Genomic DNA, 15,131 nt, shown 5'->3' on the forward strand with positions numbered 1-15,131 from the left:
ATAACCATCTGAACTGCTCTGCAGTCCAGTGCAAATTGAGAATTTAAATTTCAAAGGACTCTCATAACACCTCAATGAAAACTGCCTTGGGTGTCTTTGAAGACCAATTTTTAACTACTTCATTTAATATTCACAGTCATAAAACTATATTATGTGTGACTTAATAAATCTGCCAGCAACACACCATGTTCTTTTCTTCACTGCATAATGAGCAGAAGGGTTTTAATTAGCAAGTTGAGCCTGACACAGCCACTCACACCCAAGCAGTGAAATGCTAGCAGTGCTCTCCTGTCAAGGGAAGCAGGCAGACAAAGCAGCCCTCCCAGGAGACAGTGAAATGCACACTCACCTACTATGGTGGAACGCAGATGTCCTATGTGAAACTTTTTGGCAATATTAGGGGAGCTGTAACAGATTTTTACAAATAATGTTTGTTCACTGTACAAAACTGCCAGATCACCAAGTTAAAAGAATTCAACTCATGCATCTAGCAGAGCTGAAATAAAACCTCCATTTTCAATCTTCCCATAAGATTCCCTGATTAGCTTCTGTCCTAGACAGCAAGTTTTCCTATCCAACCAGCTTTCCCTCCAGTATCAGATAACAGACAGGGTTGTGGTTAAACCACCCCACAAACCAACCCAACAACAACAAAAAAATCTAACCAAAGCCCAGCTGTGCTAGTGAGAAAGAACCGAAAATATCTCCTCCCTTTTTTACATGTTTAGGACATATGGATCATTCTCCTCTTGTCTTTATTAGAGATAAATCTGATACCAGGATGAGAGACCTTGTGTACAAGGATCAGTAAGCAAAATTAAATCTTTCCAGCAATGCCCACCCCCACAATGAAAAAAAAAACCAACAAAATCCAACTCTCTACACAACTGTTTGCCCAGATTAAAAAAAAGAAAGTTCAGCTATGAAAATTCAACCTCCAAATTAAAGCCAAGTTCTTACTTTCTGTGACTATGGAAGCCTGTAGAGGGAATATTACTAAACAAAAATATTTAACCATAAAAAAATCTGAGTCAGCCACTTTTCATTCCATGAGTAGGTGACAGTCAACAAAATTGCACTGGAAAAAAATTTAGGGGGCGGCAATTAACAAGATTTAGCCAGACAAATGCCTGTCTGCTTTAACAAGTCAGGGAGGAAGGTATTAAGGTGAAAAAAGAAATGGATTAGTGGCTGGAAATTCAGATTTTGTTGCTTCATAACAAAATAAAAAGATGCTTTCTTAAAAACTGAATGCTATTAGGCATTAAATGACAATATTCTTAATGGAGGGCAGTGTAAGGCACAAGCTCCTTAAATACCACAAGCATGTTTTGGGAAAAAGCCTCAAATCCCCGAATATAATTTATATTCTACTTGGTGAATATATCAGTGTCAAATACAGCTTAATATAATCCTGTAAAAATATGGTTTAACATCACAGGCATGACACTTTACAGCAATGAATGTCAACCGGAAAATATCAATCAGCAGACAAGGCAATTACCTCAAAGGACCCCTCAAATGGGCTTACCTGAACTCAATCACTGCCTTTTGTCTGGGAACTGTAGAGAAAAGTTCACTTTTTACTCCATACTCTGAGCCATCTTTCCACACCTGCTGCAGCACGGTCTAAATAAAGCACAGTTGGAAAAAAACAAAAACACACACAAAAAAGTTTCATCAACAGAAAGTATCACCAAGAAAACTGTTTACCAGCCACAAAGGAGACTGATCCCACATCCTTTACTCACATTAGTAATCAGATTGCTGGTTTGCCAAGCAAACAAGGTCTCATACACAGATGAAAATGCCACCAACTTTTGAAAGCTGTATCTGATCAAGTAAAAAATTTAAGAGAAATTGTAGGCAGAATTTTGGTGAAAATAAAGGCTGAATTTTGTGGAAACCTTCTACTTTTTCAGCGCCAAAGAAAGCCAACTCTTCAATTCCCATGTGTCCAAACACCCCTTCTTTCTCTCTCCCATCTGCAAGTCTGTAAGGCCACTATGAATGATCTGTACTAAAATGTGTCTACTTTGCAAGTCTGGAGACTGTGTAAAATGACTTAAAAAATTCCTCAAGACAGTTTGTGTGAGTATTGTCAGTAATGTGTTCACAGCACCAAGTCAGTCCCTACATAAACTGAAACATGTAAGATCACACAGGCCAATGCTCTACAGACCTAATCCACAAAGCTGTATGCACTGGACAAGTTTCCTGAAGATAACAGAAGCCTTTAACAAACTGAAATAAAGTGGAAATCTCACTTCATTCAGTGGAAATTTTTCTTATTTTTCCCACTCAAAAAAGCACTTTAAAATTTTTCTGTAACAGCTATTGATTTTTTTTTTTTTAAGGAACAGCATCTGTAAAAAACCCTTTAATTCTGTTCTTACTATGACACCTAAGAAGGCAAGCTAGACACACATACAAAAATTACTTATAGATCTATTCTCTAATAGCCATTGACTCGGTTACAATGTATATGTATACTTCAGTCAGGATATTGAGGAATATATCTTCCCTTTGGGTTTTTTCCCCCTTGATTTTTTTTTTTTTTTCCAGTCAAGTGTGTAATGAAGGATCTGCTATCAAATACTTCTACTTCAGGTAAAACCAAGAGTATTTACAAGATCAAAACTTTTGAGCTGTATACTGTAAGCACTCAAAGTAGATGTAACCAAGCCTGCCTTTTAAAGCACAGAGAGAGAGGAAAATAGAAGAGTTATGATTATCAGTGAACATTGGATGCATTGTTTCCTCACAATAAGAAACTTTCTTCAGCCTCATTCCAAATTCTAGGCCCACATAGCAAACCAGCAACAGGGATCCTCAGGGAAAACTTGTGAAAGACAGTTTTACATAGAAAATACCTTCCTAAGACAATAATAGGTATTCTATAGTTTTATACTGAGAAATTTATTTTTACATTAAAGCACTTGAAAGACACTACTCACCTTTGCTAATAATTCCCTGTTTATTGTAAAATTCACTGTTCCTGGACCAGCGCTGATTTCACTCACTACTGAATCACATTTTAGCTAAGAGAATAAAACAAAACAGAAACTGTAAACGAAAACAGGTAAACTGGAAAACTGTAATTCAATCCACTGTAAATATTCATTTAATCCCCTGTAAACATTAAATGTGATTTATTGGTTTGAAGCAATCACAAATGGATCATTTCATCAATGCTGTCAGAAAAGGGATGATTTTATTATTTCCCATACATGCTTAATAAGCTCTGAATACAACTCAGCTTGAAATGTCACACATATGTTCCACTTCAGACCCTTCCTGTGCACAGTCTGCATTTTCTTTTGATTGGGAACAGTAGCTGAACTCTTTGTACAGACAAAAGCTGAGATACATTTGACAACTTACATGGTGGCTGCCAGCAGTTAACAAAAAAAAAAAAAAAAAAGTTTAGTGACAACATTCTGCAATACCCAGTGTCACAAAATAAAGATATGAAAGGCCAATTGATTAAAAAGTTCATTTACAATTTCCATAAGGCACATGTCTTGAAAATTCTGAACCCATAAGGAATATTTGGCCAACCAACACCTAATGTCAACACAAATTTGGGTCTCTTCCTGTTGAGAACATTGGATCTCAACCTGTCAGCATTGAGAGTTTCTTATTAAACTAGCTGTCTTTCATAGTCAAGAAATTGTCTAAAAAAAGGAAAAAGAGGGAGGGAAAGTATATAAAATTATGACACAATCACCTTATCACTCAGTTAATATCTTTGAGAGAGGCAAGCTATACATTCCTACTGAAGCACATCACCATGAAGAGGAAATTGTACCCCCATGCTAGGTCTCCAGCTTAAAACAGTGACTTAACCAGGAGAAATCACAGCTAGCTTTGAAATTCCTTCATTTTCACAAGCTCTGCTGACAACAAATTCCAATGCTAACTGACAAGCTACAGGAAAAAAGCATTTATTGTGTTGACACTCAATTTCTTACCTTACTGTTTTACAAATGGTCCTTTGTACTTATGGGGCAGAGAAAAAATAGAAATACCCACTGGACTTTCTCCATAACATTTGTTCTGATAAAGGTTTTTCTACATAATCTGTTATTTGTCATTAGCTTTTATCTCTCTTTAATATGAGTGCTCATTTGTCCTCTCCACAACTTTAACAACTTCTTTTCCAAGTGCCCTGTGGCCCTTCAGTAACCAGATGTCCCCATGCCCAAGGCTTGGAGTAGGATGCCACTGTGCAGTACAGAAGCACTAAAAAACCCAACACAATGTGCCCTCCACAAAGAACTAACAGTACAAAAATGAAACAAGAATCAGACAGCCAGATGAAATCAAAAACCCATGGAAACAAGACCCTTCTGACCTTTCTGACTATTTTCAGTACTTCAGAGCATATTGCTTCAGTTATTGTCTCACTGCTCTACCATTTAGGCTATTTTAGTCAACTGGAAAAACTTCCAATTTTTTTTGCCTAGCCTAAATATCTGTATTTCAAATATTGTGACCCATTTCCTCAGAAGTCACTAAGAACATTCTGTTGAACCCTGAGGCACTCCATCAGCTGTTTATCACGACAAAAACTGGTAACTGCCTGCATTTTTCTGTCTCTGCTAGTTTTTGATACGTGGTTATATTTTGCTAGTTTATACACTGCTTATTACACAGTAGTATTATCTTCTTTGGAGAAGACATGACCAGTCTAAACAAGTTAAACTAAATGCATCTCCTATATTCACCACCCAACAAAAACACATTCTGAAGAGATTACGGATTGATTTTTTATTTTTCCCTTTGTCTAGTTGGCATGGTCTATTCATTTTGGGGGCTTATACTGATGGTCTATTCTTTACTGTTAAAATTGCTCTTCCATGTAAAGCTGTCCGGCTAAACGGCTCAGGATTATTTACTGAGCCACAAACAATAAAGAAGGGAGGAAACTTGCAGCTTCCTAAACACAGGGACTAGCAGCTGAGTTTAAAATGACACACAAGGAAAAAAAACCAAACTTGTTACTGTGATGATACAATCATTGAAACAGATTGAGAGGGAGGCTGTATAATCCTTGAAGGGCTTCAACACCTAACTGGATTTCAAAAGTCCTCAGCAACCTTATCCAAAATACCTGTGCTGAGGAGGATATGTGAACAGATAACTCCCTGAGGTACTTTCCAACCTGAATTATTTAATGTTTCTACATCATCTTTAAGTTGTGTCAGAACTTTTGGTTGTATATCTGTGCATCAGCAGTTCTTCTTCCACCTGAGTCAGAATATTTATCTTGCTAGAAGAACAGGTCCAAGATATGGATAACTTCAACACCTCAGCAGTGAAGAATGACATGAGAAATAGTTTAGCTTCTCAGCAGTATTACAAATGGTTTTGTCCTTTTTTTAGTCTTAAAACCTCAGCTACTGCCATTTCCCAAACTAACACACCTGAAAAAACTGCTGTTCTAAGAAAACTCCATTTCAAGCAGTTATGGATTTGAAAGTTTGGCCTGTTTGTCCCACGGGCTAACTTTATCCATTGCCTTTCCAGAGGTAGGTTTCACAGTCTTTGGTTTTCCAAGCCATCACTCACTCAATTTCTTCCTCAAGTGCTGGACAACAGCACAGACCATGGTACACCCTTCAGATACCCACCGAACTTCACCAGTACTATTCACCTCAAACTGTTTGAAGACAACAATTTCACAAGAACCTTAACCAAAGCTGCTTCTCCTGATGCCTTTTCCTCATCTTAAAATCAAGAGTCAAACACGGTTAGAAAGGAAAAAGGGATTTTACCTTGGTATTTATTTTAAGGATCCTTAGGTGCACTACATCCAGGTCGAATGCACCGAAATGCACACCACAATGCACACCCCCAAAAGATCTGGTATAACATTATAGGTCTTACTAATTAGCATATCTATCAAAAATTCCCCAATGAGAGGCTTGAATGAGCCCCCCTCCCCAAGGAGCCTTCCCCTGGATGGTTCTATCTTACTTTACAGAATGTGCTCTGGAGAGGACCTTGGGATTTGGGGCACACTAACCCCTACCTATGAAGCTTCTAAAATGTTTAGTCTCCTAGCTGAACAAACAAGTCCAAGAATGTAGGCAAAAAGCACTAAGAATACAGAAGTTGTAAAAAGGTATAACAGGGGTATAAAAGAAAAGGCAAAAAATCATCATGGCATCACTCCAATTCCCTGTGAAGAATTCTGTGTACAATTACAGAAAGTACAGTCATCAAACTACTTTGACCCAAACAGATGCTTGAAGAAAATAATACTTTTTACCTTATGATGCCCCTTACACCTCTAGTCTGTAAGTTCATTATTGCATAAATATATAATGAAATCATTAGCATACCCTTTCAACAAGCTGCTGAGCTTGAAGATGCAGGTCTTGTGCTAAGCAATTACTAGAACTGTTTTCTATTACAGAAGCAATGGAAAGCTGGAAGTCAGCAACATGCCTGAAAAAAAGAACATATGAAAATCAGGAAAAAACCTTGGTGAAATGCTGGGGAGATTTGGCAGATCCAAGCTGACTCTGCATATGACAGCTGTAAGCATAACCCACAGATATCTGGAGATTCAGTACATTTAGAAAGCTGGACAAGAAGGCCAAATATCACCTTTGCTCTAATACAATCAAAAAGTAGATATGGTGAGAACACCATCTCCGAATAAACAAAAACTATGCTCATGAATAAGCAAAGTTTACTTGCTAACGTTATTGCAACTCTTGAGCACAAGACTGAAAAAAAATCCTTTATAATTTCTACATTGGCTCTAAGCAGTTTCACATTCAGGTCATCAATGCTGAAGCATTTGCCATCCATGCACTGCCTATAATTTGCACAGGCTTGTAAGCAAATATATTTAATTTGAACTTGCTTGAATAAATACAGGGATTTAATTCGATTGAACTATCTTATAATTAGATTGGTATAAAAGGTTTGGGCTTTTTTGGTGTATTTTTCCCCCATAGTTCTGTTAAGCATTTGCAGTAATAGGTATGACATGAAATAACAAAACATGACCAACATTGTAAGATAAAATGTAAACAACTACCGTTTTTTGGACACAGGAACTGCAGATATGGACTTTATTAAATTCTCTGGTGGCAGATCCAAAACTTTTGAAAGCTAAATTGAAAATAAAGAAAAAATTGGCTTAAGCAAAACGACAAAAATCCAATGAAAAATACGGCTCCCTGTTTAAATACCCACAGGGGATGCATCCTTTATATCAGAAATCTAATTTCAGCCCAGGTAAAAAAAGCACAAAACCTTCATAACTATTATGAACAATACAATAAAATACTAGCCTAAGAGATGTTAAAGGACCCTTAGAAAAAAGGCAAGGGGAAACACCACAGAGGGTTGGGGGGTTTTTTTCCCCACGAAGGATCCCATCGAACCCTCGCGTGCCATTATGGACTGAACTCGCCATGGAATGTCAGAACTGTTTGGATTGGCAGGCACTTTACACATCCTCTCGTTCCAACCTGCCATGTGGAGGGTCACCTTCCACCCCAGGCCGGGTTGCTCAGAGCCCCATCCGCCCTGGCCTGGGACACTTCCAGGGATAGTCGCTACACCTCCCTCAGCTCCCCCCGACCCCAGCGAGAACCCCAGCGCGCGCCCCAGGGACGGGCGGAGTGGGGCGGGGCGGGGAAGCGCGCGCCCAGCCCGCGGCTGCGGGTCGCGCCCACTGTGAGACGCCCGCGTAGGGGGGACCCGTTGTGAGGGCACGGAAGGGACGTCTGGCTCAGGGTGCACTCCCGCTCCGCGCCAGCCGCGGGAAGGAGCGGTGCGTACCTGGGAAGCAATACTCCTCCGGAAGGAACCTGCTGCCATGGCCGCACCGCCCAGCGGAAGCTCCACGGCCGACCCTTACCCCCCCCGCCCCCGCTCCTTTCCGCCCGCCCAGGGGCGGGCTGGGCCGTACCACTCTCAGGTTACAGGGGGAGGAGGAGGCCATTGGTTGTCCTAGGAGCGGAGGAATCGCGCAGAGAAGGCTGCACCACTGCTCAGGGAGAGGGTGGGGGGGCAGCGGCACGGGGACGCGCGGGGAGGCGGGCGGCGCGGCGGGAGCGCGCGTGCGCGGTTGCTGCTCCTCTCCGGTACCGGCGGGCGCGGGGCGACATGAGCACGTGCTCCGTATCCAAGGTGAGGAGCGGGCGAGAGGGAGGGGGCTCCCCAGGGAACAGCGCGGCCTGTGCGGGAGCTGGACCCGCGGCACTGCCCGCCGCGCCCTGTGCCTGCTCCTCTTCCCGTCTCCTCCAGCTGCTGCTTTTCCCTCCTCCCTGGTGCCCAGACTCCCGGTTGTCCTGTTCCGCTGCCCGCCCTTTCCCAAAGCCTTGCTGGCTCTGCGTCCATGCCCGGACTCGGTTTGCCCAAGGCGCTCTTTGTCCTCACTGCAGTCCCACAGAATCATGGAGTCTCCTGGAAGAGACCCACAATGACCGTGGAGTCCAGCCCTTATCTCTGCACAGGGCAGTCCTGGGGTCACACCATGGGTGTTGAGTGACGCTGCAGTGTCACCTGCCCGCTGCCTTCCTGGCACAACAAAACCCATTCCTACTTGGAGTAAAGCTCACCCAGAACAGAGCCAGGGGTGTTGTGGCTGTAGGTTTTGTCACTTCCAGCCGAAGTCTGGTGCTATCGCTTGCTGCCACACTCATTGCTTCCACTCCACCAAGTCTAATTAAACAAAGAAATGGAAATAAATATGCTGTCTCCCACACGTAATGTTAAATATTTGTTATTGCTTTGATATTTCCGAATTGAAAGCTTTTATATGGGCTGTGTTCAGAGCTGGCTGTAGGGATAGTGCATTCATCAGAGCGTCAATGCACAGTGAGACTTGAAGTGTTGGATTGAAACATTTAACTTCTTACTTGATCGTACAGTGACCAACAGCAGTGGTTCACAGCGTGTGTTTTATCATCAGAGGAAAACTCCTGCCCCTTCTATTGTTTTTCACTGAGTTGTGATGTGCAGCTGCATCCTTTGGTGTGGAAGGCACTGTGCAGTTTATTACTTCCAGGAGTAAAGTGCTTCCAACCAAACTTAAAACTTAATCCCGAAACAGCTGGATTTCACTTTTGACAATGGCTGTTACCTGATAGTTTTGCAGTGAATCATGTCCCCTTACCTTTCCTCCCACATCTTACATGTAATACTTCTTTGCAGTTTTATGTTCTGGTCTCAGCTATGTTCAGTGGTGTGGAAAAGCCAATGCTTGTAAAGCATTGAGCAGTATTTGTGTTTGGTTTGATTAAGCATACATTCTTCTTTCGTATATATGATTTGTAGTTACTGTGGCCAATTCCATTTGTGCATGCAGCAGCACAAATAAATCCAGAGGATAGATTTTTGCAGTGGAATTGTTCCAGAGTGTTTAGCATCTGTAGAATAACCACAGCTTTTGTCCAGCTGGTTTTAAATGGCCCTTAATATACTCGGTAAAATGGAATGTGTCTGAAGGCATCTCCAGTTCATGAGGCCGTTTTTCAGAGAAGGTCAATATAAATTGGTGTTTTACTGCAATTTCAGTTCGAAGTAACATGTCTAAAGTCACTCAGACTGGCAACTGTGATCAGAATTGAACACATCTCTGGTGTTTGATTTTCACTACATCATTCTTACTCTAGTGGCTGAACTATCCTGGGTTGAGTTCAGTAATCCTTGCTTGTGTAAGCATCTCCATTGAGAAATACAGGATTGAATCAGTCTGTTTATCTATTTCCAACACTTAGGTGTTTCCTTCCCCCTTGCTGCAGCACAAGAACCTCACAGTGAGAGTTGGGCAGTGCATGTGATTTCTGTTACACAGGAAATCTTTATAACTCTTTGAAAGAGATGAGCTTCTGTAGAGAGGATGGGGGAAGAAATTTCAGATTTTCTAGAAGAAAATGAAAAAAATCTTCAAGAATTCAAAGCTTAATACTTGTGTGATGAAATAGGTCTAACTGGGAGATGACTTCTCTCTACAGGAATTCCTTGGAACAGAGGGTTTTATATGAACCTTTTCCCAACCATTTGTCATTCTGCTTCTAACCATCTACTTTTTTTGAGTTGGGATGCAGTTCACTGTGGCTTGGGCATGTCATTTCCTTTTATAAGTGACTTAATAATACTCATTGCATTATTCTGGATTGTTTTCCATTCATCTCAGCCTCTTGCCTTTTGTTTTGTTTTTAACTGTACTGAGAAAACCGTACTGATGTGTCCCCAGGGAATAGTTTCCTTTTAATTCTAAACCTATTGGAGGTTTTGAGACATTTGAAGAATCTGCTGCTGGTCCAGTTAATGGTTGAGTTGCAAAACATAGTGGAAAAATGAAAAATTCCTAACAAGTGTGCTGGGTTACTGCTTCCACTAGTGTTCTACCTTGAAACAGAAATATAAAGGGCCAATATGTAACTTGATATTCTTAAGAGGCTGGCAATTCAGTTCAAATTATTTGTTTAATGGAGCACTGAAATAAAAGGACAATAAAGTGGCCTCAGGAGCCAGTCAGATTGATGCTTGTATTGAAGTCTGTTTGGGGTTTTTTTGCTGTTCTCTAGGGCTGCTTTGTTTTTAAACCAAGTACCAAGAAGAGGAGATCGTCTGAGAAAGCAGGTTAGTGCATTTTCATTTGTGTTTCTGTTTGAGAAGGGTTAATCCTGAAAGGTTCATCACATCTGATTGACTTCATATGATGAGTTCTGTAATTGCTGTGTGATGTTTTCTCTTGCTCCTTGATTGCTGAAAATGCATTTCTTTGGAGGAATGCAAGCAAATTATTGGCTAGACTTTTTTCATCTCCAGAAATCAAGATTGTGTAGCCATCTTTGTCTTTGCACTTTTTTTTTGCAAGAGAACTCCTCATCATGCTACCGTAAGGTTTTTACTCACTGACAAACAATTCACCTGAAGGTCTGAATGAGCCATTTTTAAGCTGTGGGAGTCAGAAATCATATCCCATCTGTAAGTCTCACATTCTGGGTATTTTGCCCAAATTTCTTGTGGAAAAGAAGGAAGAAAAGCCATTTGTGGCTTCTGTCCACTAGTATTTGCTGCATACTTTTTCTCTAGATGTGTATGCAGGTTTGTTTTTGTTTGAGGACTGACTCTTCTTAGAACCAGAAATAATGCATCTTAAATAGTTGCTATTTGAGACTCAGTTGGGAAACTGTTTTTATTCCTTATCATCACTAGAGCTGTCAAAAGATGTGACAATTTGTATGAAAAAGATGGAGAGGAAGGTAGCGAGGCCAGATGTGTTGGGTTGACCCTGAGTTGATGGACAGTCTTTAAGACCAATTACGCTTCTCACAATTTACATATTTAAACCACACAGAAAGGCGGGACTTGCCCTTTTGGTCGGAGCTCGCCTGCTGGAAGGTGGGGGGGCTCCGAGCCTCCCGGCCCCGCTGGGCCGGGCCGGGGCCACTGCCCCTTTCCCCCCCTTTCTCAGCACCACGGCACGGACCCTGGATCACTGGGGGGGGGCTGTCCCAGAGCCGCAAGCAGCTCAAACCAGCCATGGACTGCCACAGCTAAACCCATCCGGCGCGGCTCCCTGGGACCGGCGGGTCCCTCTCCTCTCCATGCGGAGCCGGCGGAGCCAGCGGGAGCCGGCAGAGCCTCCTGTCTGCAGCCAGCACACTCCGTGCTGAACTGAAGAGGACACCACGCAGCCAGCAGCACAGAGGGAGCGAGGCTTTCCCCACCGTCAAGCCCGAACAAGAACACCCTTCAACATGGCGGTTTCAGAGTCAGAGAGAAAGAGAAGTGAGTCACGTGGGACGGAGCTGGAAATGGCGACAGGAGAGAAGAGGGCGGTGCCGCGATTCTGGCGCGCAGCTTAAAAGAAACCTTCTTGCATGCCGTGGTAAGAAACTGTAATACCACAAACTGTTTGTCTCTTTAATCCATTTGAAGAACATGGGGGGATGGAGTATCCTCGTGTGCCTATGAAGTTTGTGAAGAGTGCCTATGCCAGGCTATATAGAAGTAGTGAGAGGCTGTTAGAGACTTGTGGCGAAGAAAAGCCTTTGTGTGCAGGCCAAAAGAACTTATCCTTAAAAAGATGAATAACCCCATGTGATGGCCCATGTTTTGTAGTATGAAAGAACTGTGAAATTCTTCATGGGAGAGATGTTCTACACACAGCAGACTGTTTGTTTCCGGGCGGGTCTGCTATTGGCAGTTTGGGAACCACGTGCAACTGAAGGAAAACCTTTTCTTCCTTAAGCATAAGAGAAAAGACTTTTCAAGAACTGCAACACTGACTAACATCCCATGTTCTGTTATCCCTTGTGTGAGCTGGATAAAAGGAGAGAAGTGCTGGAAAGGGGGGGGGGGGGGGGGGGGGAATTTACTTTAATTTTGTTTTGTTGTTTTCTCTTTACTTTTAATTCTGTTAGTAATAAAGCTCTTTCATTGTACTGCAACTGTTTAAAGTTTGTGCCTGCTTTGCTTTTCTCCTAATTCTTATCTCACAGAAGAAAAATAAGTAAATAATGGATATTTTGAATCAAAACCACTACATTTAATTGGTGTTTCTGCCCGGTTTCGAACTCAACCCGCTACATCAATGGTAGAGAATGCGGGCACTTAATGAGCGCTGTGAGATGAAGATTAATTAGGAGAAAATAATAAGCAGAGCAAGTAGAAAGTTATAACATTAAGTAGAATAATAGAAGAAATTTGCTTTGTAGTAGTGGTAAAAATTCTAGGGGTGGAAGTTTATGTAATTTGTTTTCTTTTAGCTCTGGTTTTGCTATTTTAAGTAACTTTTGGATATGTAAATTTTAAGAAGCGAGGGGTGGAATGTGTTGGGTTGACCCTGAGTTGATGGACAGTCTTTAAGACCAATTACGCTTCTCACAATTTACATATTTAAACCACACAGAAAGGCGGGACTTGCCCTTTTGGTCGGAGCTCGCCTGCTGGAAGGTGGGGGGGCTCCGAGCCTCCCGGCCCCGCTGGGCCGGGCCGGGGCCACTGCCCCTTTCCCCCCCTTTCTCAGCACCACGGCACGGACCCTGGATCACTGGGGGGGGGGCTGTCCCAGAGCCGCAAGCAGCTCAAACCAGCCATGGACTGCCACAGCTAAACCCATCCGGCGCGGCTCCCTGGGACCGGCGGGTCCCTCTCCTCTCCATGCGGAGCCGGCGGAGCCAGCGGGAGCCGGCAGAGCCTCCTGTCTGCAGCCAGCACACTCCGTGCTGAACTGAAGAGGACACCACGCAGCCAGCAGCACAGAGGGAGCGAGGCTTTCCCCACCGTCAAGCCCGAACAAGAACACCCTTCAACATGGCGGTTTCAGAGTCAGAGAGAAAGAGAAGTGAGTCACGTGGGACGGAGCTGGAAATGGCGACGGGAGAGAAGAGGGCGGTGCCGCGATTCTGGCGCGCAGCTTAAAAGAAACCTTCTTGCATGCCGTGGTAAGAAACTGTAATACCACAAACTGTTTGTCTCTTTAATCCATTTGAAGAACATGGGGGGATGGAGTATCCTCGTGTGCCTATGAAGTTTGTGAAGAGTGCCTATGCCAGGCTATATAGAAGTAGTGAGAGGCTGTTAGAGACTTGTGGCGAAGAAAAGCCTTTGTGTGCAGGCCAAAAGAACTTATCCTTAAAAAGATGAATAACCCCATGTGATGGCCCATGTTTTGTAGTATGAAAGAACTGTGAAATTCTTCATGGGAGAGATGTTCTACACACAGCAGACTGTTTCCGGGCGGGTCTGCTATTGGCAGTTTGGGAACCATGTGCAACTGAAGGAAAACCTTTTCTTCCTTAAGCATAAGAGAAAAGACTTTTCAAGAACTGCAACACTGACTAACATCCCATGTTCTGTTATCCCTTGTGTGAGCTGGATAAAAGGAGAGAAGTGCTGGAAAGGGGGGGGGGGGGGGGGAATTTACTTTAATTTTGTTTTGTTGTTTTCTCTTTACTTTTAATTCTGTTAGTAATAAAGCTCTTTCATTGTACTGCAACTGTTTAAAGTTTGTGCCTGCTTTGCTTTTCTCCTAATTCTTATCTCACAGAAGAAAAATAAGTAAATAATGGATATTTTGAATCAAAACCACTACACCAGATTTTTGTCATTGCAAGTTATTGCAACAAGCGAGGCCTGTGTACTTAGACCACATTGAAATTTTACCCCTTACTGGATATTGTGGGGTTTTTTTGCAAGATTAGAAATGCTTGGATAGAAATGCATATTGTCCTAGTTAGCAAATACTTTGAGGTGGAAAAATAAATTTGGCTGGACTAGCCCTAAAAGAGAGAGGCAGAGGTGAGCTGGTTTGGCTTTTCACAGCAATTGGTTAGAGTGTTGTTCTAAATCAGTACTTGGATGTGCATCTGTTCAGTCTGGAAGCCCAGTCCTGTCCAATGTGAAGTTTTAGTTGTGAAACTCCACAGCATCAGTAGTTGATAATACTGTCACATCTCACAAAAGGCCTTCTGAGAACATTTGCACCAATAGTTTGACTTTTGGTAGTGAAAAAAGGATATTATGCCTTGGAATGTTATCAGTAATATGGTGGCTGGATTTTCTTCAACTAAAAGCCTAAGATCTGTGTAATCAGAGCTGGTTATGTATTTTAAGTGATTTCTCTTAGGGATACAAATGAGGTGATAGTTAGGGGAGACAATGAAAATCGAGGCAGAGGGATGTCTCATTTGTCATTTACAGACCTGTTTTGGGTGGGTTTAGTGCTTTAGGAGATGGTGCTCATCAACTGGCTCTTTTCTAGAGATCCACTAGAAACCACTGCTGGTGTTCCACTGAATGGCAACCAGGTGGACCCACAAAACTTTCTGAAGCAAGAGAAAGTTGTTTTTTTTTTTTAAATTATTGTTTCTTATTTTGTTTATTTAATAATAAAGGCTGTTTGCTCTGATTTAGTCTTTAGCTTATCTGGGACTTGAGATAGAAGCTACTTCTTTACCTTTTGCCTGCATACTTGGGTAATAGATTCTGCTTGTTCCCTTGCTTATTCTACCAAATACTAGCAATTAATTAACTGCTTAAGAGAAAAGTCATCTCCCTGAAATATGTATGTACAGTTGGGTCCTTTGTTTTATTCTCAGGGAAAAAAAATGTTTTGTTTTCATGAATTTATTTGTGCTTTCCTT

The 15,131-nt window shown here is 42.1% G+C and overlaps 2 protein-coding genes across 9 annotated transcripts in view; one reads left to right on the forward strand and one right to left on the reverse strand.

The window, feature by feature from the left end:
- Positions 1-7,909, reverse strand: part of RARS2 (arginyl-tRNA synthetase 2, mitochondrial) — a 31,569-nt gene extending 23,660 nt beyond the window's left edge. For 4 of the 5 annotated variants that reach the window (XR_004239449.1, XM_032105018.1, XM_032105019.1 and 1 more), the window contains exons 1-6: positions 7,807-7,909; positions 7,058-7,131; positions 6,351-6,456; positions 2,958-3,041; positions 1,532-1,629; positions 350-405 (exon numbers count right to left, since the gene is read on the reverse strand). Coding sequence is in view for 3 of the 5 variants with exons in the window: in XM_032105018.1 (XP_031960909.1) it covers positions 350-405; positions 1,532-1,629; positions 2,958-3,041; positions 6,351-6,456; positions 7,058-7,131; positions 7,807-7,845 (457 nt within the window). In the remaining 2 variants the exon portion in view is untranslated. Of the gene's footprint in view, positions 1-349; positions 406-1,531; positions 1,630-2,957; positions 3,042-6,350; positions 6,457-7,057; positions 7,132-7,493; positions 7,608-7,806 lie in introns of those variants that run through there. The other variant, XM_032105021.1, reaches the window with a different exon arrangement.
- Positions 7,910-8,049: 140 nt separating this feature from the next.
- The window catches only part of ORC3 (origin recognition complex subunit 3), a 38,663-nt gene continuing 31,581 nt past the window's right edge, over positions 8,050-15,131 (forward strand). For all 4 annotated transcript variants that reach the window (XM_032105009.1, XM_032105011.1, XM_032105010.1 and 1 more), the window contains exons 1-2: positions 8,050-8,157; positions 10,563-10,617. In XM_032105009.1, the coding sequence (XP_031960900.1) occupies positions 8,134-8,157; positions 10,563-10,617 (79 nt within the window). In that variant the 5' untranslated portion in view covers positions 8,050-8,133. The remainder of the gene's footprint in view (positions 8,158-10,562; positions 10,618-15,131) is intronic.

This window comes from Corvus moneduloides, chromosome 3 (assembly GCF_009650955.1).
Source record: "Corvus moneduloides isolate bCorMon1 chromosome 3, bCorMon1.pri, whole genome shotgun sequence".
Taxonomy (NCBI): Eukaryota; Metazoa; Chordata; class Aves; order Passeriformes; family Corvidae; genus Corvus; species Corvus moneduloides.